At 53.3% G+C, this 25,372-nt stretch overlaps 1 protein-coding gene across 4 annotated transcripts; it reads left to right on the forward strand.

The window, feature by feature from the left end:
- Positions 1-1,864: 1,864 nt before the first annotated feature.
- ANO8 (anoctamin 8) lies at positions 1,865-25,372 on the forward strand. Of its 4 annotated transcripts, none has more exons than XM_027845406.1 (18): positions 1,865-1,915; positions 11,251-11,361; positions 11,593-11,725; positions 12,271-12,409; positions 12,524-12,620; positions 14,385-14,501; positions 14,961-15,088; positions 15,587-15,748; positions 16,295-16,447; positions 16,717-16,843; positions 17,563-17,618; positions 18,236-18,310; positions 19,354-20,172; positions 20,857-21,048; positions 21,366-21,497; positions 21,747-21,857; positions 22,564-23,203; positions 24,567-25,372. In XM_027845406.1, exons 2-18 carry the CDS (start codon positions 11,295-11,297, stop codon positions 24,932-24,934), a joined length of 3,516 nt encoding a protein of 1,171 aa, XP_027701207.1. In that variant the 5' UTR covers positions 1,865-1,915; positions 11,251-11,294; the 3' UTR covers positions 24,935-25,372. The 4 variants fall into 4 exon arrangements, with proteins under 4 accessions (XP_027701207.1, XP_027701204.1, XP_027701205.1 ...); XM_027845403.1 differs by lacking the exon at positions 1,865-1,915 and adding exons at positions 2,177-2,284; positions 2,389-3,132 and having other exon boundaries at positions 22,564-24,613; XM_027845404.1 differs by lacking the exon at positions 1,865-1,915 and adding an exon at positions 2,372-3,132 and having other exon boundaries at positions 22,564-24,613.

Here is a 25,372-nt window from a genome sequence, read left to right on the forward strand (position 1 = left end):
ACAGCTTGGCCATGGAGGGTGAGAGATAATGGAGTCCAGGATGTCCAGGATAGTGAAGAGTCTAGGTTTTGAGCCTGAGGGACTGGGAGGATGGTGTTGCCCTTTATGGTAATAGGGAAGGTGGGGGTTGGGGGGAAGGGTTAGGAGGGAAAATAATGAATTCCATTTTGGATTGAGTTTAAGATGTCTACTGTTAATCTAGCTTGAGATGTCTGAAAGGCAATTAGAGATGTGAGCCTGGAGGTCAGCAGAGAGATTGGGGCAGGATAGGGAGATTGGAGAATCATCAGCATAGAGATGGTCATTAAATCAGTGGGAGCTGATGAGCTCACCAACTGAAGTGTTATTGAATGAGAGAAGAGGGCCCAGAACAGATCCCCAAAGGAGACCTAACATTAGAGGGTGTAAGATGGAGGGTCCAGCAAAGGAGACAGAGAAGGAGTGGTCAGAGAGGTAGGAGAAGGACCAGAAGAGTGGTATCCCAAAAACCTAGAGAGAAGAGAATATCAAAGAGGAGAGAGTGATCAACAGTGTCAAATGTTGCAGGGATCCAGGAGACTGAAGACTGAGAAAAGGCCATTGGATTCAGCAACTAAGAGATCATTAGAATCTTTGGAGAGAGCAGTTTCAGTGGAATGACAAGAAAGCCAGATTGTAAGGGTGGTGTTGGGAGTGGGGGGAGCTAGCAAAGACACCCTGACTACACCTAAGCCTGGCTCGTCTATCCCGGCTGGCTGGCTCCTTGCCCACCTGTCTACTATCCCTCTGTCTGCCTCTCTGGATCACTGCCTGCCAGTCCATCTGTCTCCCCTCTCTTATCCACATGTCTCTCTCTCTGTCCTCCCATCCTTCTTGTTTCTCATTCTTCTGTCTTACAATCTACCTGTCCATCTCTCTTCCTGACTGTGCTTGTTTCCCTGCTAGCCTGTCTGCTCATCTATCTGTCTCACCCCATTCTCTTCACCATTCTCTCTAGCTAGTAGGAACCCCCCACCTACCCACCCAAAGAAGATTATCAGAACCCAAGGGTGGGATTGGATCCCAGGAGGGCATTTGGTCCAGCCTTCTGCTTCCAAGACAGTGAAAGTCTATCATCCATGTTAGGTGGGTATTTGTCCATCTCTCAATCCAGACACACACATACACCCACACACCCCCACCCACCCACCCACCCACCCACACACACACTCACACACACACACACACACACACACGCACCCTCCACATACATTTCTGGGCCTTTTAGATGGGTCCGGGCAAGTTCCCACCGGTCCAATGAGGGGAAGGGCCCCAAAAGGGGAGAGGCTGAACGCACCCTCCATGCACTTCCAGGCCACGGTTATGGGCGCACTGACCTCGGCATCTGCAGGGCCCAAAAAGGTCCCCAAAACAGGCCGAGCTTGAATTCACTTTCCAGGGCTCCGAAGCCACACCAGTTGGGCTGGCCAGATTTGGGGGTGTTGGGGGGCGCTCAGGGTCCCGGGTCCCTCCACAGCTCCGGGGCTGGCCCTCTCGGGCCCCCGCCCAGGCCTGCCAGAGGCGGCCAATCAGCGGCGGGGGGCGCGGCCGACTGGGCTCTGGGGCGGGGACGGGCCCCCCCCGCCAGGATCGCACGGCTCTCGCGGCGGCGGCGGCGGCGGCGGCGGCGGCGGCGGTTCCAGCGGCTCCAGCAGCGGCAGCTCCTTTCTTTGTCTTCCGCTAGCCCCGGCGGCGGCTCCGGCCCCATGCCCCTGCGGCCGCTCCGGCTGGGCTGCGCCCCCCGCGGCCCCTGAGCCCTCCCTCTCCGGACCGCCCGCCGCCACCATGCCCGACACGGCCGGGCCCGGGGCCGGCGGCACGGCGGAAGGCGAGCGTGGCAAGCGGCCCCCCCCGGAGGGCGAGCCCGCGGCGGCGGCGGCGGGGGCCGGAGTCTTGGGTAAGGGGGCCGCGGGACTGACCGGACCGGGCGGGGCGGGAGCATGGAGCCGGGGCTGCGAGGGGCGGGGTGGGGCGGGGCGGCCCGGGGCACTGCAGCGCTGCGGGCGCCCCCCCACCCTGGGCAGGCAGGCTGCAGTGGGGTGGGATGGGGGCGTGCGAGGCTCTGGGCACTTTAAGGCCCGGGTGGTGCGGGGCAGTGCAGGGAGGCCATCCCAGTCTCCCCATCAGTCCCCGCTGTCCTGTAGATGTGCGGGCCAGCTCCTGCTCCATCCCCCTAAGTGGGACACTGGCCGAAGAGCCCTAGAGCCCCCTTACCCTGAGTCCCGGGTCCCCTCCTGCTCTGCAGTCCCAGTGACCTCAGATCAAGGTGAGGGGCCTTTAGGGGGCCTCGATAAGGGGAGTGGGGGGCTCTGCCGGGGGACCAGTCAATCTTGGTGGCCTCCTCCCAAAGTCAGTAACACTTAACGGCAGGTGGGACACAGGCAGAGCTGAGGAAGCAGTTTCAGGAGTGCAGCTTCTGGGCCAGGGCTGTAGTCTCTGCGTTCTCCGGGCCTTCCATCCCTTGACCCTTCTGTCTTCGCTGGGCCCACTCACTCCTTCCTCATTCACCTCAGGTTGCTGTCACCCAACAGAGCTGGGATCTAATGAGGCCAAGGTCACGGGTTAAAGCCTTCCTTAACACAGTGATCTCTTCCCTCTGTTTCTTGACCCCAAATGAATCCCTGGAGTCCAGATCCAAACTCAGTCCTAACCCCAGATTGCCTTTGACACCAAAACAAACCCCCGAACCCAGACTGCTGAGACTCTGGCCTAAACCTGGACCTCGACCCAGATAATGATTAAGATAATGGCCCCAGGCTGAGCCCTGAGTCCTTCTCCTAGCCCCAGAATCAGGGAGCCTTGGGTAGTAGATGAAAATGTTTCAGGATAGGCTGTCACCACTCCTGGGAACACAGCTATGTGTTATGTGCCACAGACACTATGTATGTGTGTTTGGGGAGGGGTCTCTGTGCCCCAAGACTGGACTGTCATATAAGACAGGTGAAGCATCCTGGACAGCTCCTTCAGAGAGATTCCAAAGGTGGCTGGCACACACCTACTGGCACCTGACCAGGTTACTCACACACGTGTATTTGGGCAGCAGCCCACGGACCCAGGAATGTTTACATAGCCCTGGCCCAGATCTGCAGCTCGGTTACCTGCCCAGGTACACAGGTATGCAATGCATTCTGCAGCCTTCCCTTCTTAGGCTTCTCTGATGTGGGTCAGCTTCTGGGGACACCAGCTCCCACTGGAGCCAATCCACCTTTGCTTTCAGCCCCAGGACTTTCAACTCTTCAGACTTGCTAAGTCTTCCCTGATCTCTTGTCTCCAGCCTGAGGCCCGAAGACTCAGGCCACCTGAGTCTCCTTAGCAACTTATGCTGCCCCCAATCCAATAGGTCTAAAACTTCCCAGGCCCAGGCTAGATAGTACCTAGAGTTTCCAACCTGATCCTTAATTACAATTCCATAGTCCCAATTTGGTTCCTGAACCTCTCCAGGCCTAGAGTTTGGCTTCAGACCTCCCCATTACCCATTTGGAGATTGGCCCCCTTGGTTTTCTAGATTGAATCCATCAGTCCATTCTCAACCAATCAGAAAGCCCCCTGAGTCCTATTGGATTTGGGGGTTCCTTCTCACTATGGACTTCTCCCAGAGGACTTTCAATTCCCAGTTCACTCTTTTTTGGACCAAGGAGGAGGAGGGATCCCAGTCGTGGGATTTTCATCAGTCGAGGGAATTCCTGGTATGAAAACTTCTTCCCCCAAGGCAGAACAGTTGTTTCTGTTCTTCAATTTACAATCTTAGTGACCTGCCCAGGGTAACTTAGCCTATTTGTGCCAGGGGAGGATTTGAACTCAGGTCTTATTAATTTGGACTCCAAGGCTGGCTCTTGATCCTGGCCTATCCTAACGCTGCCTCTAGTTTTTTCCTATCACCTAAAAAAAAAATCAAATAAATTGGGCTCATTTAACTTGATACATGGGTGACCTGCCCCCCCCTTCACAGTTGACTACACTTTTTCTAATAATCTGGGTTATTCCACCCAGATCTGCAGATGGGGCCCAGCCTGGATCTGTCCTGGCTGTGTGACCCTTAGTTAAAGTCTTCAGAGTCTCTGCAGACAAGGTAGTTACACTCGCAGGTTTATGGCTATACATACGTGCCCTGTCCTGGATCCGTGATGTTTTCATGTACGACTGGACATTCCCTGTCCTGTAACTGCAGACTCTAGAGGCACCCACAGGTACCCGGGTACACACACATGCCCCTGTCCTCACCCCCAGCTGTGATGAATCATTCTTGGCATCTTCACATGCTGGGCATCTGCCCAGGAGCATACATGGAAAGGCTGGGGCCAGAACTGTGAGATTATGTAACATGGTCAACTCTTAAATGTCCCTCCATTATGACTTAGTCTGGAGGACAAGTCCTGAACCAGAGGTTCATTTGAAGGAACAGAGAATCCCAAACCATTTTCATTTGGCTTTGCAATTCATGTCTCTGGGTATGTTCTGCCAGGGCTGGGAAACTGAGGCGACTACTTGAGTTACTTTGCATTCCATGAGCAATAGAACTGACGGGTCAGGAGTAGGAGGTGGGGCCTGTGGAGAACCTGACATGGGACTGAGCAGACACTGAGTAAAATGGAAGGGTTAGAGCCAGGTGCTGCCTGGGATTCAGGAGACCTGGGTTCTATACCTAACCCTGATTGTAACTTGTTAAATGGTCTCTAAGCTTCCCCATCTTTAAAGTGGGGTGAGGTTTGGACCAGATGGTCTCTAAGGGCCTTTGCAGCTCTGACGCTCTGGGTTCTAAGGGCCCTCCTAACTCTTGACATTCCCTATTCTAAGGACCCCCCCCCCCAGCCCTGACATCCTGTGTTCTAAGGACCCCCCCCAGCCCTGACATCCTGTGTTCTAAGGACCCTCCCAGCTCTGACATTCAGTGTTCTAAGGGCCCTCTTAGTCCTGACATTCCTTGTTATGAGGGCCCTCCGAACTCTGATATTCCTTGTTCTAAGGACACCCCACCCCAGCCGTAACATCTTGTGTCATAAGGACCCTTTCAACTCTGACATTCCCTGTTCTAAGGACCCTCCCAGCTCTGACATTCTGTGTTCTAGGGACCCTCCCAGTTCTGATATCTCTGTTCTAAGGGCCCTCCCAGCTCTGACATTCTCTGTTCTAAGTTCCCTTCTAACAGGTAGAATTTGTCTATTCACCAAATATCACAGGGCACGCAAATGGAATTGTCCTTACTTCTAGAGTCTGATACATAGTTACGTTCCTTGGATTTTAAGTAAGAGTAGTGTCTAGTAATCATTCCATTTGATCCCTTGAGTAAGATGTCATGAGGTTAGGGAGTGATTCCTTAACTTTTTTCTTTGTCTTTCTACTTTTCTACCTTTTCCCTCCAAAAGGCCCTTAGGTCCTTCAGTTTGCTTGGATAAGCAGAAAGAACAGCTGGGGAGGAGTTTGCTTTCTCTTTGGGTTCTCTTCTTTGCTACCTCACATGGATAATGTGAACGTTCAGAATCTTCTGTAAAGTGATAGAATCCTACCGTATTAATGTTTGAACCCTTGGGTGTGAGCTTAGCTTCTGGCATGTGCTTTCTCCATTTTAATCTTCAAAACTACTTGTGCAATTAAAAATGCCATACAAAAAAAAAAAGGAAAAAAAAATGAACCTTCCAACACTGACATTTTATTCTCTGTACTAAAGATTCTGACATTTTATGTTCTCAGCTCTGACATTCTATGTTCTCAGTTCTCTTCGGACTCTGACATTCTGTTCCCCTTTATTCTACAGCGCTTTCCAGCTCTGACAGTCTATTCTATATGTTTTAAGGTTCTTTCCAGCTTCAACATATTTTCCTTAATGTTCTAAGGTTCCATGAAGCACTGACACTCGGTGATTTCCACAGAGAACTCACATTCAGAATTCTGATTTGACTAGGCTTGGCAGTGTGTAAAGGAGTCTGCCCACATGTGTCCCCACACACGGATATCCCCAGGTCTTGCTTATCTGGGCATTCTGGTCCTCAAACAGGCCTGCCTTTCTTTCCCACTCTGGCTGGATGGCTGCATCATTCCCTGCCCCTGCTTTGTCCAACTTGGCCTCCCCCCACAAGAGCTCAGGCTGTGCCAGGGAGCATGGGTGCTGATAGTGCCAGTCCTGTTGGCATGGGGAAAGAGACTGACTGCCTTTGTCTCCAGGCTAGAGTGCCTCAAGTATAGCACAGTGAAAAAAGAATTAGATTAGATGTCAGAGGAGCTGAGGTCACATCCTAGCTAAGCTACTAAGTCCCCCTCTGATCTTGAGCAAATAAATCACTTTCTCTCTGTGGGCCTCAGTTTCTCCATCTGTCAAGTAAGGGGGCTGGACTTAATGCTTTCTAAGACCTCTTCCACTTTTTAAATCCTCTGGTCCAAGGGGTCAGGAAGTCTGAACCTTAACCAGGTTTGGAGCAAAACTTCAGCTACCTCCCTGCAATGACCCATGGTCCCTTTGGTAGGCATGAGGATGTCAGGGTATGTGGGGGGGGGGTGGTGGAGTTAAGGTATTGCCCCTCAAGCTTGGGGAAACCAGTATCTTCCTTTGGCTACATGTCCCGGAGATCCTGCCTGCCCAGGAACTGCAGGGGTTAAGTTAGACACACGTGTGCACACACAGAGACATACCCACTTAGAGCTAGGGAGAACCGGAAACCCTTTGAGTCAGATTGGGGTGGGGGTGGGGGAACAGAGCCAAGCAAGGTCCCCATACAGAAGAAGACTTGGGAGTCCGGTTTCCCAGCCCTGGCTTGAAGTCATTTTGGTGTAAGTTGGGGGAACTTGTCATTGAACTGGGGTCTGGCCCTAATCTCCTCATTACTGGAGCTTTCCCATCTCCATAGAGACAAGCTCCCCTTTCCTTATCCCCTTTTAGGCTTCAGGGCCTGGTTGCTGGTGGTTGTGGGAGGCTGAAGCTTGTGGCAGCCCAGGCAGGAACTCCAGGACCAGTCACTGGCCAAGCCTGGAGGTGTGGGAGCAGGGAACAAGGAAGGAGAATTGGGGTGAAGGGAGGGGCATTAGTTTGGGTGTGGATAGACTGGCAGAGCCTTAACCCCTCCATGCCTTCTCCTCAGCCTACCAGCACAATACAAGCTTGTGGCAGGGGTCCTCTTGCTTAGTTGACCTACTCAGCCACTCCATTGTGACACCCCCTCCCCACTGCTAAGCTATGAGAACATCAGCCTTCTAATGGGCAATAAGCCCTCTATCTCACCACTTTCCTCCCTCTCCTCCCACTAAATATAGTATATTAGAAAAATCTTTCGGGGCAGCTAGGTAGTGCAGTGAATAGAGCACTGGCTCTGGAGTCAGGAGGACCTGAGTTCAAATGTGACCTCAGACACTCAACACTTACTAGCTGTGTGACCCTGGGCAAGTCACTTAACCCCATTGCCTAGCCAAAAAGAAAAGAAAAAGCTTTGAAATTGGAATAAAAAAACTTGGGTTCAAATCCTGCCTCTTTTGTTCTTGATTACCTTGAGCAAGTGACTTCCCCTCTCTGGGCCTCAGTTTCCTCATCTGTAAAATAAGATGGTTGGATTAAACGACCTCCAAGGTCTCTTCAAGCTCTAAATCTAGGATCCAGCGATCTTCAATAGAATCTGTCAAAGGGTGGGGAAATTTCAGCCATCCCATACCATTGTAGGTTAATATTTTTCACTTTTATTTCCATCTCAACTTTTTTTTTTTAATGTCTCTTTTTACTGAATACATGGACTGGTTTTTTTTTTTCTTTTTGGTGAGGTAATTGGAGTTAAGTGATTTGCCAAGGGTCACATAGAGTAAGTGTCAAGTGTCTGACACTCAGGTGTCTGTCTAGGTCAGTGTCTGACCTAGGTGCCACCTAGCTGTCCTCTGACAGGTTTTGTTTTAATTATCATTGATACATTTCATTTGGGCACAACAAATAGTTCCCAACAAATTCTCAAACAGCCTCTCCCTGTAAGCCCAAAGTAGATTCCCCAAGAACACTATGTCACTTTCCAGTTTTGCCAATTACCTGCAATCAATGAGCTTGGGTGCCATATTGCCTTAGGACTGTGACATCATTTTGTTTGCCTTTGTTGGTGTTGCCATAAGTCATTTTTCATGGAGAGACACTGTGGTGTAGTGAATAGAGAAGAGGGTGGGGCCTTGGAATTTGGAAGCCCTGGGGTTAAGTTTTACATCCGACACATATGAGCTATATGACAGAGGACAAGCTATTAAACTCTCAGAGCTCCCAAGAGGTAATTCAAGGTGATGAAAAGAGCCCTGAATTTACAGAGGACATGGGTTCAGATCCTGGCTATGCTACTTACTGCCTTGTAACCTTGGCTAAGTCCCTTTATCTTACTGGGACTCAGTTTCCTCATCTGTAAAATAAAGGAGTTGGATCGTAAAGGCTTGTTCTTACTCTAAGTCTAGGATCCTAGAAAGTTGCAGGCTAATTACAATTTGCATCAGTGGAGGAAACCTCCAAACTATTACAATCACAGGCCAGACCCCCCAAAAAAAAATCTTGTATTTTGGTGATGGGAAATATTCTTGAAGGGGTAAGAATGGTTGAGTTGAAAGTGATCAGAGTGGAAGTTTGGATCCATTTTCTGGTCTTAACTCTTCTTATATGTGTGGCTATGGACATGTTCCTGAGTCTTTGTCAAATGGAGATGATAATCTTTGTGCTATCTACTACACAGGGTTGTTGTGAGACATTTATATTTCACTGTACAATTCATTCATTCATTCTATGATTATTTACTAAATATCTGCTATATGAAAGGTACCGTAAGATATCTAGATAGTATAGTGGATAGAGAATTGGACCTGGAGTCAGGAAGTACTGAATTAAAATCTGGCCTTACTAGATGTGTGACTTTGGGCAAGTCATTTTAACTTCTGTCCATCTTAGTTTTCTATTTTGTAAAATGAGGATAATATAGCACCTACCTTGCTAGTTTGTTATGAGGATAAAATGAGATAATATTTGTGGAGTGCTTTGCAAACCTTAAAGTGATCTATAAATGCAGGCTATTGTTAGTATTATTACTGTGTTGGATATGCAAAAAAAAATGCAATAATCCCTGCTTTCAAGGAGTTTACATTCTTTTAGGGGAAATATGTATGAATATAAGTACATATATACAGAATAAATACTGGATATGCAAAATAACTACTTGTATTTATTTTTTTTTTGGGTGGGGGGCCTAGCTTGGTGAGATTAGGAAAGGCTTTGTGTAGAATGTGATGTTCAAGCTTCATCTTGTAAGAAGTTAGTGATTCAGTGAAGCCGAAGTGAGGAGGGCTGGCATTACAAACATGGCAGAGAGCCTGTACAAAGTTAGAGGTGGGAGATGGATCACTTTGTTTGAGAAACGGAAGACCAGTTTACCTGACCCATACAATACAGTGTGGGAAGGGGGGGAAATGTATAACGAGACTGTAAAAATAGATTGGGGCCAAGTTTTGAAGGTCTTTAAGAACCAAACAGAGGAGTTTCTAGCTGATCCTAGAGGTAGTTGGGAGCCATTGGAGTGGACGTGACATCAGATTTGTGCTTAAAGAAGATCACTTTGGCACTGGTAACAGCAAGTAGGCCAGTCTGGCTGGAACAGAGAGTACATGAAGGGAAATAATGTGCAATATGTCTGGAAAAGTAGGCTGGAACCAGATGATGAAGGGCATTAAATGGCAAATGGAGAAGTTAGTATTTTATCTTGAAGGCAAGAGGGAGTCATTGGACCTTCTTAAGAAGGGGAGTGACATGGTCAGATCTGTGCTTTAAGAATATCATTAGCTGTGTGGATGGATTGGAGAAGGGGAAGGATGAAGGCAGGGGGACCAATTAGGAGGCTGTTGCAGTAGGCCAGGCAAGAGGTGATGAAAGCTTGAACTAGACTGGTGGCCATGTAAGGGGGAGGGGGTGTAGATGTAAGAGATGTTTAGGGGGAGGGTTCAATTTCAACTGATATTACTTGGCAAGTCTTGTGGGGAGGGGAGGCAAGAGAGGATGAAGAATAAAAGGTGTCTCCACAGTATTGTGAACCCAGGGGACTAGAAAGATGGCAATGCCCTCCTCAGAAACAGGGAATTGAGGAATGGGAGAGGGTTTGAAGGAGAAGTATACAAAGCTGGGTCTAGAATATCGAAGGAAATAACGAACAAAAAAATAACAGTGAGGGGACCCAGCTCTTCCAGATCTCAAACTATTACAAAGCAGTGATCCTCAAAGCAGTTTGGTAGTGATTTTTAAAAAATGTCGATTAGTGGAAGACTAGATAAGCAAGAAACAGAAACAATCAAACTGAGTAATCCAGACTCTAATAAACCTGAGAACATAGGACTTAGAAATTAGGACATAGGAATTAGACGTGGAAGGGATGTTCTGGACTCTAGAACATCTAGAATCTATCAGTCAAACCCACTCATTTTACAGATAAAGAAACTTAGGCTTAAGATGTTAGGGGACTTGCCCAAGGTGATGCAGCTCTAGCTCTAACTCTGTCTACCTCAATGGCAGGATTCAAATTTAAATCTCTTGACTCCAGGTCCAATATTCTTTTAAAAGATACCACTTGTGAATAGTAGAGGTTAATTTTTAGTAAGCCTTCACTTTTTATTCTTCTAACACTTCACATTTGAATAGGAAGGCAGTTAGGTGGTGCAGTGGATAGAGTGCCAGGCCTGGAGTCAGGAACGCCTGAGTTCAAATGCAGCCTCAGACACTTACTGGCTGTATGACCCTGGGCAAGTCACTTAACCCTATTTCCTCATCTGTAAAATCAGCCGGAGAAGGAAATGGCAAACCGCTCCAGTATCTTTGCCAAGAAAACCCCCAAAGGGTCACAAAGAGTCGGGCGTGACTGAAAACAACTAAAGGACAAGATGTCGATCGTAGCTCTGAGGTTGGAAGGGACCTCAATGGCCATCTCCATTTTTTACAGATAAGGGGGACTGAGACCCAGCAAGATAAAGTGATTTACTTTTCAAATCAGAGGCAGAATTTGAACCCAGAGTTAGTGCTTTTTTCCCCTGAACCACATTCTCTCTGTCCTCCTCAAAGTCCTGGGAGGTTGACAGTACAATGATCATTATCTCCATTTACAGAGAAGCAGATTGAAACTCAGAAAGATGAAGACGACTTGCCCAGGGTTACAAAGACCAGAACCAAGATCTGAATCCAGGTTTCCCGTCTCCATATCTAGTGCTCTGCCATAGTCCTTGGCCCCAGTGATCCTTTTCTTTCTCTTTTCCCAGACAAGCTGTTTGGGAAGCGGCTGCTACAGGCAGGACGATATATCATGTCCCACAAATCATGGATGAAGACGGTGCCCACCGAGAACTGTGATGTCCTCATGACCTTCCCAGGTATCCTAGACCTGCACTTCCCCTGTATTCTTCCAATCCCTCGACCTAACTTCTGGGAACGCCTGATTCCTCAGGGAGGGAGAGCAGGGGCCTGGACCCTGCAGGTGTTGGGGAGGTGGGTAGCACAGAGGCTCTGAGGCCTGGGACCCAAAGACTCTCCAAGAGACAGTCACCACAGTGCCCATGTACAAGGAACTCATTCTGCTTCCTCTGTCTCCACCCCATCCTCAGACACGACTGACGACCACACCCTACTGTGGCTTCTGAATCACATCCGTGTGGGTATCCCTGAACTCATAGTACAAGTCCGGCACCATCGGCACACGAGGACCTACGGCTTCTTTCTCACTGCCACCTATGAGAGGCAGGTTCAGGCTCTGGGCCTCCCAGTACCCTGCCCCACTCCTGCTGAAGCCAGAGCCCAGCTTCCTCCTCCGTCCTTCTCTCCTTCCTTGCAGCTCTGCCCCACCCCAGCTCTGGACTCCCTCCCCAAGCATCTTTTCCCCTAGTTCTGGGCTCCGGCCTTGTGAATTCTTCCTCCCCCAGCTCTGGGCCCCTTCTCCATCCACTGCCTCCCTCATAGCTTTGGGGTTCCGTCTATCTCTCCTACTCCCTCTACCTCTGGGACCCCTCCCTGTGCATATCCCCGCCCCTCTAGCTGTGGGATTGATCCCCATGCATCTTTCCACCACCAGCTCTGAGTCCCCTCCCCAGGGTTCCTCACCATCTACTCCCTCCCAGCTGTGGGTTCCCTCCCCATACATTTCCCCCCACCCCAGCTTTGGGTCCCTCCTCCTTCCCCGGTCCCTCCATTCTCTCCTCCGAAGCCCGCCCCCTCAGAGGCTAGTTGCGTTGGGGGAGGGAACATCAGGGCGTGGATTGGGTCTGTGACCCCCCTCCTCCCCCCAGCCTGCTCCGTGGGGCTGATGAGCTGGGGCTGCGGAAAGCCGTGAAGGCCGAGTTCGGCGGCGGCACTAGGGGCTTCTCTTGCGAGGAGGACTTCATCTACGAGAACGTGGAGAGTGAGCTCCGCTTCTTCACCTCCCAGGTGCGCCGTTCCCTCCGGCCCCACGGGCTGGCCAGGGCAGCCCTTCTCTCCCCCTCCACTGACAGCCCTGATGAGGGCCCAGAGGCACTCCATCCTCCCATCTTTCCCCCGCAGGAGCGGCAGAGCATCATTCGCTTCTGGCTGGAGAACCTGCGGGCCAAGGCCGGGGAGGCGCTGCACAACGTGCGCTTCTTGGAGGACCAGCCCATCAGTGAGTGAGCCTGAGGGGAGGGGTCTGGGGGGCGGTGGGGCGGGGCCAAGAGCCAGCCCAGCCAATCAGTGACCCTGCTGGAGAGGTGGGGTCGCAGGAGTGGGGCTGAGAGGACCTGCCCCTCCTGAGGGTAAGGGCCTCATGGGAGGGGCCGAGAGAGCCCCACCAGCCCATCAGCCCCTCCCGCTGTGGGGCAGGTTGGGGGGGCGGGGGCGGAGCTATGAGAACTACCACAAGCCGAGGTGTAGTAAGATCTCGTTTGGAAAACCTGCAAATGAGTGAGCAGGTCAAAGGAGGGGCCTAGAGAGAGGCCCTCCCTAAAAGAAGTGCGTTACAGGGAACCCTTAGAAGTTTTGGGAGTTGCCCTAGAGAGGAAGTGGTGGAGCGGGACAAAGAGCCCAGCGTTGAGTCAGAAGACCTGGATTCTCTTCTGATTTCTATCCTCATTCCTGTCACCTTGGATAAGTCACTTCCTCTCTCCTGTCCTCAGTTTCCTAATCTATAAAATAGGGAGAATTATCCTTTGCCACTTCACCAGGTATTATAACTGGGAAAACTCCTTAGTGCAGGCAGTTATTATTATATACCATAATTATGGCACCCATTAATGAATAATTATTTTGCTTGGATCAGAATTATCACTAATTGCTGAAAGTAAGTATTCTAGTAACATAATTATATTGACAATTAACATACTTTGGCAATAATAAATATAGTCATGATAATAATAATATAGAGATTAGACAGGACTGGGAGCCTAAGGCCCTGACAGCCTGGGCAGTAAGATTCTCTCTCTTTGTCTCTGTCTATGCCTCAGTCTCTCCCCTTGTCTTTAAAACACGTGTGTGGAGTGCATCTGAAAAGTGCCCAAAGGCCTATATTTCTCATTGTAAAAATTATTTCAGGTCCCACCCACACATAAGTATAAACTCATATATAGGTCAGAAAGTTGTATGATTTTGAGCTGGGAAGGCCCTTGGGACTCAGAATGTCAAAACTGGAAGGAATCTAAGGAAACATCTAGTCCAGTCTCTTCATTTTACAGATGAAGGAACAGGCTTATTCACATTAAGTGTCCCATAGATAGTAAATAGAAAAAGGGGTCTGAACCCAGGTTTCCTGATCAAAAAGCCACACATGCTCGTAGTGCATGCCTACTAACCTATTTTGAGGCAGAACTCTGAGAATCTTGTTCTCCCAGAGTATCTCCAGGCTTGGGAAATGGGTTGGAGAGGTGTGAATTGTGTTTGTAGCTTGAAAGTTATGGGCCTTTCAAGGACAACTGCAGCTACACTGTAGATCTGTAGGTCTGTAGATCCCTGTGTCGCTGTCTGTGGTGCTGACCAAGGAAAGGGAAAGCTCAATCCTCTGGAGGAAACCTTGAATGACATGGGTGAATGGGGGAGGGGGGAGTGGTTCACTGAGATTATGGGGATGCCTCAGCCAAAGCCCCAGCCTGGATCATGGCTATTTGGGGACAAATGAGTCTGTCAGCAAAGGGTCAGGCTCTACAGAACTCAGAGAGCCCACCCCTTCTTTTCCTTTCCCTTCTTTTCTCAACCCTGCCTCACCTTTATCCTCACAACCACTCAAAAATGAAGGGAGTATTGTTCCCATTTAGAAAATCAGAAAATAGGGCCCAGAGTAAAGAGGGGACTTAACCAAGGTCATCCTTAGAGTTGGTAACTGAGGCATGGCTGTCAAGGACTAGATTTGAGTTCCTTGACCTCCCCACCCTAACAAGCCTCCGTCTTCCTTCCCCAGTTCCAGAGTTGGCTGCCCGTGGGATCATCCAGCAGGTGTTTCCTGTACATGAGCAGAGGATTCTTAACCAGCTCATGAAGTCCTGGGTGCAGGCTGTATGTGAGAACCAGCCCCTTGGTAAGGTGGGGTCTTGGACCCTCCCCTTCCCCCTGTGGTCATTGGTCCTTCCCCATCCATCTAGAAGAAAGCATGGCCCCTCTCCTCTTTGTCTCATTTGGACATGTCCCCACCTAGCTTTAGCCCTCTCTCCTTGCCCAGAAGTAGCCCAGGAGAGACCACTGAGAAGGGGGAGATGCCCTGGGCTTGGGCAAGGAGCAAAGAGGAACTGGTCTCAAATCTTCCCTCACACCATAAGAAGCTTTTTCCTTCTAGTGCACAGATGTAGCCCCTCCTCTTTCTTGTTCAGCGTCACTCCCCCCTCCGCCCCCACTCCCCATTCAGACATATCCCTCTCTCACTGTTCAAGAGTAGCCCCTTCCTCCAGTCCCAAAGGGAGACCCTGGGGAGGGCAAGGAGGGAATGTCTTAGGCCTTATCATCTGGCCCCAGGCCAAAAGCCTGCTTCTCTCAATCCCAGATGAGATTTGTGACTACTTTGGGGTGAAGATTGCTATGTATTTTGCCTGGCTGGGTTTCTATACCTCTGCCATGGTCTACCCAGCTGTGTTCGGCTCTGTGCTCTATACCTTCACTGAGGCTGACCAGGTGAGCCTTCTCTGGGAAGACATGGATATCCCAGGACACACCTGGGGAGATTTACCCAGTAGTCAGGGAGATCTGGAGACACAGGTCCCCAGAGAGATATGATGCTTGGAGGATGGGGAGAACTGAGGAGACTCAGTGAGACTTGGAGAGATTTGGAAACACCCAAGGAGACTTGTCAACACCTTGGAAGATCTGGAAGACTTAGGCCATGGGACAATGCAAGAAGTCATAAGGGACAGTGGTCCAGGGAGCCTGGGATTGGGTTATTACAGAAAGATGATGGGAGAAGGGACAACATAGGGAGAGCACATGGGGGGTGGTGTGGGGCATAGGAGGAAGATTCACTTTTGGGCTTTGCGCAGTATCTGGTACATAGGAGGCACTTAATAAATGTTTATTGATTGATTGATTGGCTATGAAGTTAGAGATAGAAGTTGCTCAGGCTGGGATGTCCTTGCCTCGTCCTTTTCCTTCCATTGTCCCTCTGGATTCCCCCAGACCAGCCGGGACATCTGCTGTGTAATCTTTGCCATCTTCAATGTGATCTGGTCTACACTGTTTCTGGAGGAGTGGAAGCGCCGTGGGGCTGAGTTTGCCTACAAGTGGGGGACCTTGGACACCCCTGGAGAAGCCATTGAGGAGCCCCGGCCCCAGTTCAGGGTGAGTCGCCCACCCTCCCTCCATCCCTATTCTGCTGGGATCACAAGTCTCCCCTGAGACCTGGACCCCATCCTAGGCACTTGTGGAAATGGGGGCAAGTCCTGCCTTGCCCTTAGGGGGCTGGGTGGGGACACTGGAGATTAGACCTCCTGGTCACTGGGAGGAAAATGTGCATGAAGACCAAGGGGAGAGTACTGGGGATGTGAGCAGTAGGGAGACTGCCTGGAGGTGCTGGAGATGGGCAGGGGAGGGGCATTTCAGGGATTCCTATCAGGACCAAGACTCATCCAGTTTAGTGTGGTTGGAGAGGCAGGAGCCATCCCCTCCCCGGGCCCCAGGTTCCTCATGGAAAATGAAGTGGCTTGTCTCTAAGATGGTCCTGAAGGTATCTTCCGACTCTAAACCCTCTGGTCCTAGGCTGGACAGCAGAGAGCCTTGAATACCAGTCTGTTTACTTTCTCCTTAGCATGAGGGTGCCCTTGGGAGCTATAGAAGGTACCTGAGCAGGCGGACCAGTGCTGGGCTCAACACTGCCTCCCTCTACAGGGTGTCCGGCGGATCAGTCCCGTGACCAATGCAGAGGAGTTTTATTACCCACCATGGAAGCGCTTGCTCTTCCAGCTGCTGGTTAGCCTGCCAGTGTGTGCCACCTGCCTCATCGGAGGCTTCCTACTCATGCTGGGCTGCTTCCAGCTGCAGGTGAGATGCCTTTCCGCCTCCCCCTCCCCCAGACCAGGAGCCAGGGACCCACCTCAGCCCCAAGCAGATCCCTGACCCCAACCCCAGGCTGGCTCGAGGACCATGGTTCCAAGCTGAGCCCTGCACCTAGCCCCACACTGAATCCAGGTCTCCAGCCTCGGGCTAGACCCAGGCAGAGCCCTGATGCCAACTCCGAGCTGCAAACAGCCTGAGCCCCACCCCTCTCCACCCTCAGTCCTGGCCTGACCCCTTTATTCCCCGCCTGGCAGGAGCTGGTGCTCAGTGTGAAGGGGCTGCCACGCCTTGTCTGCTTCCTGCCCAAGATTGGCTTGGCCCTCTTGGTCAGTGCCTGTGCCGAGGCCTACAAGAAGCTTGCCTACTGGCTTAATGACATGGGTATGCAAGGGACCCTACCCTGCCCAGAGACACTAGACTCCAGGCCTCAGGGATAAGGTCACCACCCTGCCCCTCAGAGATCTCGGGGGTGGGAGAGGTGGGGAAAGTGTGGCTGCTGGGAATGTTGGTTGCCATGTCCTCTGATGCTAGCCAGCTAGAAAGAGTAGGGAAGAGCATTAAGGATGTGCCTTGGGGTAGCCTTGTGACCCAGAGTTGTCACTGCCCGGGCCCTTTGGTGTTCTCTGTGCTTAAAACCTCAGGCAGCTCACAGCCTCGACCAGCACACAAGACCTTACCAAGAACACACAAAACAGAGATGCCAGGGAAAGCCACCCATTAAATACTGGGCCTCTAGAATCTCATTGGTTCCACAGAGGTCTAAACTTTGCCTTCCTACCCAGGCAATCAGCAGTTCCTAGCCAGTTTGGAAACATTAGCCCTGAGACTCTGGGTCTCTTTTACCTATAGCCTACAAGTAATCTCTTAGTGGGAGAATAGCAGATGTGTCTGTCCCCCCCCCCCCCGCCCCCGCCACCGTCCCAGTGCTTTTGACAGCAGCTGCTGCCCTCTTATCCTCACAGCTCAACTACTCAGCCTCTGACTGTATTAATTGCATGGGGGGGGGGGGTGTATATATCCCTCTGGGGACCATCCAAGACCCCAACCAACTCCCCCAGCCCCGACAACTCTGCCCCACCTCACACCTCTCCTTTTGACAGAGAACTACCGTCTACAGAGTGCCTATGAGAAACACCTCATCGTCAAGATTGTTTTGGTGAGTGAGGGGTTTTGTCTGTGCCACTGGGGCCAGGTTCCAGCCCTGAGGGCTCCAAAGCCAGGGACTTTCTCTAGAGCTTTCTGACCCAAACGTCTCAGTTCCCACGTAATCAGCTGAGCCAGTCACTATCCCCAAATTGGAATGTGCCCAGCCCCCGGTGCTCTAGATACCTTGTTGGGTTATGTTGTTGGGCCCCTGTCTCAAGCAGAAGGTTTGGTGCCTCCCCCTGCTGTGATCCTGGGTGGTCTGTTCAGTGCCTGCTACACTGTTGGGGAGACAGGGAAGAGGGGAGGAAGGGCTGGCTATTTAAATCCAAAGTTCAGTTTCTACTGGCCATAGGAGCTTGGTGGAGAAGGACATCGCTGTGGGCTGGAGTCAGTCAGGGAGCACTTACTAGTGGGTGGGCCCAGAAGGATGGCTAGGGTTTTGAGTAGAGAAACTGGGGAGGATGTTCTAGAGTGAGGGAAGAAGGGAGGGAGCCTCGAGCTTGCTGAGGCTGGCAAGGGGCCTGGCTTGGCTGGGGTGGGATGTCCTTGCTTCCCTCAAGGTCCTGGGCTCCCCAGACTCAGCCCAGCCCCTCAGCCCCCTCTCTCCCACCCTACCCTCCACCCCAGTTCCAGTTTGTAAATTCGTACCTGAGTCTTTTCTACATCGGTTTCTACCTCAAGGACATGGAGAGGCTGAAGGAGGTAAGAGACCCGAACCCCATGACCTTGGCCTGAACTTTGGGCCTTCTGGCTCCCAATTGGGCTCCAAACCCTGGCCCTTCTCCCCTGACCCCACCCCTGGCCCTCAGCCCCCAAGCCTCTCTCTGGCAGATGGAACAAGGAAGCCAGGGAGCCGGGAGCCAGGGCAAGCCCATGACCCACCTTGTGGCCACACCTACTCCAGTCCTCCATCACCCTCATCCCTTCCATCCCCCCTCCCTGTTTCCTAGTCACTCCTCTCCTCTCCCCTCTCCCAGTGACTTCCTGAGCCCTTCCTCTCCTCTCTGCCTGTTTCTCTCTCTGTCTGTCTCTCTGTCTGTTCTGCCATCCGTCCTGTCCCTATGTCCGTCCCTCCACAGCTCCTGCTCATCCTCTCTCTCTCCCAAAGCCTGGAGCGCCAGCTCCGCGCGGCTGTCGTCCCCTATGCTGCCCTTCGTCTCCAGCTTCTCCTCTTCTCCTTCCAGGGCCTCCTGGCTCTGGCCAAGGCCAGAGTATGGGCTGGCGTAGGTGGGGTCATGCTGAGGGTGTGGCCAGCAAGGCCAGCGATGGGGATGGGCAGGGACCAAGTGTGGGGCTGGGAGCTAGGCCTAGAAGGAGGGGGCGTGGAGATGGGGGAGGCTAAGTGCCCAGAAGTCCACTGAAATGCTCACCAAATACCTGGGACTTGGCTATGCTGAAGGCCAGGCCCTTGGGTAAAGGAGGGATGGGATCAGCGCGGTTTCCTAAACCATTTTTTAACTTAACACTCCCTGGGAAAGCAGGAGCACCCTTAGAACCTAGACTGTCAGGGGCTCAGATACAGAGATCATCTCCTCCAGCATTTGTGTGGGTAAGCTGAGGCTCAGAACGGGGAAATGATTTGGCCAGTCACACAGGGAATTAGAGGGAGGGTGAGCCAATGACTGGAGAGGTTGACCGTTATGCCTGAAGTCACACTAGTGAACGGTGCTAGGTCCCCTTCCCCTTCCCACCCGTCCCCTCTTCCTTCCCCAGCACTCTCCCAACGCTGCCTCTTTCTCCCCCAGATGTTAGCCACCCTACTTATCACCCGTCAGTTCCTGCAGAATGTCCGGGAGGTACTACAGCCGCACCTGTACCGCCGGCTGACCAGTGGGGACCTGAGCGCCCGCACCCTCTGGGAGTTCTCCAGGACTTTCCTGCAGCTGCTCACTCACAGGCCTCCTGTCCCAGAGGCCCGGCCCCAAGAGCCACTGGCGGGGCCTCCTGAGCCCAGGGCCCAGGAGGGCAGTGGCAGTGGGGGCCGGAAGTGCCTCAATGGGGGCTGTGGGGTCCCTGAGGAGGAGGAGGAAGAGCGGCGGAGGAGGGCTGGGGAGGGTGGGGAAGGGGCGGGCAGGGGGGGGGGGGGGGAGGATGAGGAGGAGGACGACGAGGAGGACGATGAGGAGGAAGATGATGAGGAAGAAAGCCTTCTGGACTGCAGCCTAAAGCTAAGGAAGGTGAGTTTTGCTGAGCGGGCCGAGCGGCAGCGACGGGCAGGCCCGACCGGTCCCGAGAACTTCCTGGAAGAGGGTAGCCCGACCATGGTAGACAAGGGCCTGGACCCCGCAGCCGTGTTTGCCTTGTGCGAGGATGAAGAGGATGCCGAGGGGCCTTCGGACAGTCCTGGCCGGGAGCCCCTGGAAGCACCTGGGGGCCCGCGTGGGGAACGGCCCGGTGGTGAGGGTCAGGACCAGGGTCCTGGTGATGATGAGGCCGAGGCCTCGGGCCCTGGGGAGGACAGACGGCGAAAGCAGAACCGCACGTCCTGGATCGACCCACCTGAGGAAGATTACTCCCCCCAGCTGACCCAGGCTGAGCTGGAGAGCTGCATGAAAAAATACGAGGTGAGTCCTGGGGAAGGGGCCTGCACCTGACCTTCAGACAGCCCCCAGGCAGGAAGAGCCCTTGACCCCTGAGGGAACTGACCAGAACCCAGGTACTCAGGAAAGACATCCTAAGCTACATGGAGCAGGAAGGCCTGGGGGCCTTCTGAGAGGGATGAGGAGCTGGGTGTCAGCTGGGATAATCCTGGGCTGAAGGACATAGCTGGTTCTGACATGGATTCGCTCTGTGAACTTGGGCAAGTAAATCCCTGCCCTTCTCTGACCCCTGGTGTCTAAGGATGCACAGTGGAAAGAGCGCCAGGCCTGGAGTCAGGAAGACTCATCTTCCTGAGCTCCAGTCTGGCTTCGGACACTTGCTAGCTGGGTGACCCTGGGCAAGTCACTTCACCCTTGTTTGCCTCAGTTTCCTTATCTATAAAATGAGCTGATGAAGGAAATGGCAAACCCCTCCAGTGTCTCTGCCAAGAAAACCCCAAATGGAGTCACAAAGAGTCAGACACGACTGAAACAACTGAACAACAAAAACAAAGGCTATCCCCGCAACCCCCCCCACCCCCGTGCTGACAGCCTGTGTTCCATGTTCTTAATGGACTCTGTTCTGCCCTAACAGGCAGAGGAGAGGGCTAGGCGGGAAGGGGGCAGGAGCACCAGGGTGTGTGTTGAAGCCCCACCTCCATCCCCCAGGACCCTTTCCAGGACTACCAGGAGATGTTTGTACAGTTTGGCTACGTGGTGCTCTTCTCTTCAGCCTTTCCCCTGGCTGCCCTCTGTGCCCTGGTCAACAACCTCATCGAGATCCGCAGCGATGCCTTCAAGCTGTGCACGGGCCTCCAGCGGCCTTTCGGACAGCGTGTTGATAGCATCGGGCAGTGGCAGGTGATACACACAGGCAGAGCCCACGGTCAGGACCTGGAAGGACATCCATGGCTAGGCCCAGCCACGGAGCTTAGTGAGGGGGATGAGCAGTCAGGGGTGGGGAGTGGGGAGTAAGGTGGTCTCTCTGAAGGGGATGAGGGCTCAGAGGAATCGGAGGGACCACGGGGATGGGGATTTACTGAGAACTCACTGACAGACGTGGGACTCAGGGAGAAGGGCCCAGGAAAATGGGAGGAAGGGATCCAGGCCAGCCCTGATAAATTTGGGAATCCCTTCTGCCTGGGGTGACACTTCTCCCCATCTCCTTGACCCTGCAGAAGGTGATGGAGGCCATGGGCATCCTGGCCATTGTGGTGAACTGCTACCTGATTGGTCAGTGCGGACAACTTCAACGCCTCTTTCCGTGGCTGAGCCCAGAGGCCGCCATTATCTCTGTAGTAGTGCTGGAGGTACAGTGGCTAACCCTGGCTATGGGCAGTCTTGACACCCTCCCTGGAGACAGGGGTTGGGGGAGGGGGCAGCCCTTCAACTCTGCAGGTCTTCTCCTCTGGCTCATGGCATCCATGCCCAGCCCAGCCCAGGCCAGCTTTGTTTCTGTACTGTGCTTGACGGCTCGGGCCAATCTTTGTGTTAGGGAGAGCCCTGGGTCGCTCAGGGACTCCTTCACACTCACATCTCTGTCTCCCCCTGGTTCCCAGCACTTTGCTCTGTTTCTGAAGTACCTCATCCAGGCGGCCATCCCGGACATCCCTGCCTGGGTAGCTGAGGAGATGGCCAAGCTGGAGCACCAGCGGCGAGAGGCCTTCAAGGTGAGACGATCTCCAGCTCTGGTTCTTTCTGGCCCTGGTCTGATGCAACCCCCATCCCTTCCTATTCTCACCCTCCAGAGTGAGACACCCCAACCCATCCATGACCAGGATTTGTGCCCCACCCAGCCTCAGCTCCCCTTGTGGTTGGAGCCTAAAGGATTCACTCCTCCCGATGCCAGGTCCCTCCCAGTGATTCCCCAAACCTCTCCAATCCATCTTCCTCATTCCTGAATGTCCTGGTGTCTGCTCCCATCTATCATTCCTCATCTTTCCCAGTACTCTATTCTCTGGTCACCCTCCCAGTCTCCCTTACTGACCCTCATACTCAGTCCCCCAAAAGCCACTTTCCCCTCGATTTCTCACCTCCCAACTCTGAACACCTGGCTCTCTCTCATCAATCCCCCCCTCATATTTGGTCTTTCCAGTTGGACATCCACTCAATTCCTCAACTCTCCCGAATCCTGTCCCATGGATGCCCTTTCTCCTACTAACACATGGTTGTACCCCTATACCTCTTCCTCGCCTAATGCTTCAGACATTCTAGTTCTACCCCCTTGACCTCTGATTACTTGTCTCTCATACTTGTCTCCTAATGCCTGGTTTCCCTAGAACATCATCCCATTTCCCACCCATCCCTCCTCTTATTTGGACCTCATATGCCCAGCCTTACCCCCTGACTCCCACTCATACCCCTGGCTATCCCTAGAAACATGAGCGCCAGGCTCAGCACCACTACCAGCAGCAGCAACGGCGAAGGCGGGAGGAGGAAGAGCGGCAAAGACACGCGGAGCACCACGCACGACGGGAACGTGAGACTGGGCGTGAGGAAGGCCAGGCTGAGGGCAGCGGTCCAGATCTTGCCCCTGAGAAGGCACCTGTCAAGGCCAAGGGTGGGCCCGGCCCAGATCGGCCCAAGAGGCCAGGCTCCCTGCTCGCCCCCAACAATGTCATGAAACTCAAGCACATGATCCCCCTCCAGGGGAAGTTTCTGTCCTCATCCTCTTCGTCATCCTCATCCTCTGCAGGGGGTGCCGGCCCAGCTACCCGTCAGCCGCAGGCACCCTCCCCCACGGGAGAAAACCGCCTGCCTGCCTTTCTCAGCTTTAAGTTTCTCAAGTCACCAGAAGCCAAGCGAGAACAAGAGCGAAGCCACTCGCCTCCCAAGCCCTTCCATGCCGGCAAGCTCTTCCCCTTTGGGGGCCGGGCAGAGTCCACCACTGCATCTAACGGGGCAGGCGGGGGGCAGGTGCGACCCGACAGCGCTCCCAGCAAGGCCCAGCGTCCCGGGCTGGCAGATGAGGCCGGTGGGGAGGAGCCTGATGCCCGTGCAGAGGACGAAGGCTCAGGTCATAAGCTTTAACTTGGGGTGGGGTGGGGTGGGGACCTAGGGACACCTGGGTCCCAGTTAGAAGAGGATTGAGGGGCAGATGCAAGGACAAATGGGGCCTGGCTGGGGAGGGAAAAAGCCATAGGTTCCCTCCTCTTACTGCATTTGACCCCTGGAGATGAGAGGGTATGGGAGCTAAGGGCTGCCCCCAATCCCCTTGGGTATGGGCAACTCCTTGGACCCAGGGCCCCCCAGGAGGGACAAAGGCACTTACTGCCTCTTCCTTCTGTTTTTCCTCAGTCTCTGTGTTAGAACCTCTGGGTACTAGAGACAACACAAGGGTGGCCTGAATAGCACCCCCTCTCCATTTCCAGCCCTGCCCTCCTAGGACAGGCCACCCCTGCATGGCTGACCTGCCCACCTCCATGGCCTTCCCTCCCCCCTGCCTCTATGCAAACCCCCGTGCCCCCAGCTCCTTAGCTGGGCTGGCCCAGGGACCTGTCCTCTGGGAGGAGACCTTAATCAGGGAGAAGGGGCTAGTTGGGAGTGGTCAGTCAGTCAACAACTAAGTATTTAGACCCAAGAGCTAAGCTGGGGGGCTGGGTCCCCGTCCTCAACAAAGGGTCAGTCCCAAGACAGCGGTCCTCTCCGTGGGGGAGAGACCACAGCTGCAGTCCCAGGCTTGTTCCAGAGAAGCTCAGCCCAGCCAGGCCATGGGCAGGAACAGAGGGATTCCCTCCCTAGGACCCTGCACCCCTTCCCTCCCTGGGTGACCAGAAGAGGGGGATTTTCACCTTAGTGCTTTTTGATTTGACACCACCACTCCCTCCCACCCTGCCCAGCAAAGCCTGAGCCAGAGTGAGAAGTGGGCATCAGGCCTGCGGCAAGAGACGGGAACCTTCCCTCCTCCCACCCCCACCCCCAATCTGGGAGGGGTTAGGAGCTTAGAGGCGTGGGCTGGACCTGATGAGCTTTCCCCTGCCATCCCTCTCCCCCCTGAGCCATTGTCTAGAAGCAATAAAGCCTTCCTTGGGGGTAAGGGCAGGCCCCAAACCCACCCTGGCCCAGCTCCTCTGTGCTTGGTGCCAACATGGGGGCACAGGGCAGTGGGCAGCACTGGGTGGGGGTGGGCCCAGACTAGACTGTTTCTGGTTCATGGAAGAGATAAGTAGCTGAGAGATCGATACCAAGGGAATCCCCTAAGGACACTCCACTCCTCACCCCAGACTGGGGAATGCCAATTTGTGCCCAGGGGCAGCCCAAAGGCTTGAAAGCCTGTCTGAAGCCAGTGTGAAGCAGGGGCAGTGCCAGCGAGGCCCGAGTCCTCTTAGTCTAGCCCCTACGGGCACTGCACTGGAACTGCCCCCTCTCCCCTTCCGCAGGGACAGCGCAACCAGCTTCTGGTGTCCCCTCCCGTGCCCACCGCCGGAGCCCTGCACCACCACGCTGCTCCTGTCCACCGTCACCCAATACGCCCCCGCCCACAGGCTGCTGGCAATGGGAGGGCCCCTGGAGTTGTGGGGGTGAGGGGAGTGCCACTAGAGGGGGCCATGGAGCTGAGTGCCCACCCTGTGCCCGGGCCCCGGGGAGCCCTGCCTGGGTCCCTGCCCCACTCCCTGCACCCCCTGCTCAGGGTGATGCCAGCTTCTCCAGCCCCCCACTCCCAGGGCCCTGCCCTCTGCCTCCAGATGACAGCCCCAGCCCAAGCCCCAGCCCCCAAGCCATCTGCTGGCCAGCTGGGTGGCACTAACCAGCCCCACCTCTTTCCCACTCTACCCTCCACTCCTGAAGCCCTGGGCTTTCCTTCATTCACATATGCAATATGAGTTATAATGCAAGGAGCTGAGGCTGACCACGACTGACGATGGCCAGCCTGTCCTCTCCAGGCCACGGGAGGGAGTGGAGAGGGTTAGGATGTGTCTGGTTTGGTGAAAGCCAGCCTAGCCTGGCCTGGCAAGTGGACTGGGGGGTCAGGATCCACCAGTCCCAGTATGTTTACTCCCCAGCCACTCCCTATGGCTCTGAGGGTTGGCCACTGATCAGAGGCGAAGAGGAAAAGGCAAGTTTTTTGCCGTCTTCTTTCTTTCAATCCGGAAGGAAATACCTAATGGGGATTATTTTGATTTCTTCTTAATTTATTTTGTCATATTTTTGTAAACTTTGCAGAAATGCAATAAAAATATATTTC

Source organism: Vombatus ursinus, unplaced genomic scaffold (genome assembly GCF_900497805.2).
Source record: "Vombatus ursinus unplaced genomic scaffold, bare-nosed wombat genome assembly UNPS02014961.1, whole genome shotgun sequence".
Taxonomy (NCBI): domain Eukaryota; kingdom Metazoa; phylum Chordata; class Mammalia; order Diprotodontia; family Vombatidae; genus Vombatus; species Vombatus ursinus.

What these genes read in the sequence shown, in the direction of transcription:
- ANO8 (XM_027845406.1), top strand. Translation starts at nt 11,295, where the DNA reads ATGTCCCACAAATCATGGATGAAGACGGTGCCCACCGAGAACTGTGAT. An exon ending in CTTGGAGGACCAGCCCATCA is followed by an intron (nt 12,621 to 14,384) that starts GTGAGTGAGCCT and finishes TTCCTTCCCCAG; the next exon opens with TTCCAGAGTTGGCTGCCCGT. An exon ending in AGCGGCGAGAGGCCTTCAAG is followed by an intron (nt 21,858 to 22,563) that starts GTGAGACGATCT and finishes GGCTATCCCTAG; the next exon opens with AAACATGAGCGCCAGGCTCA.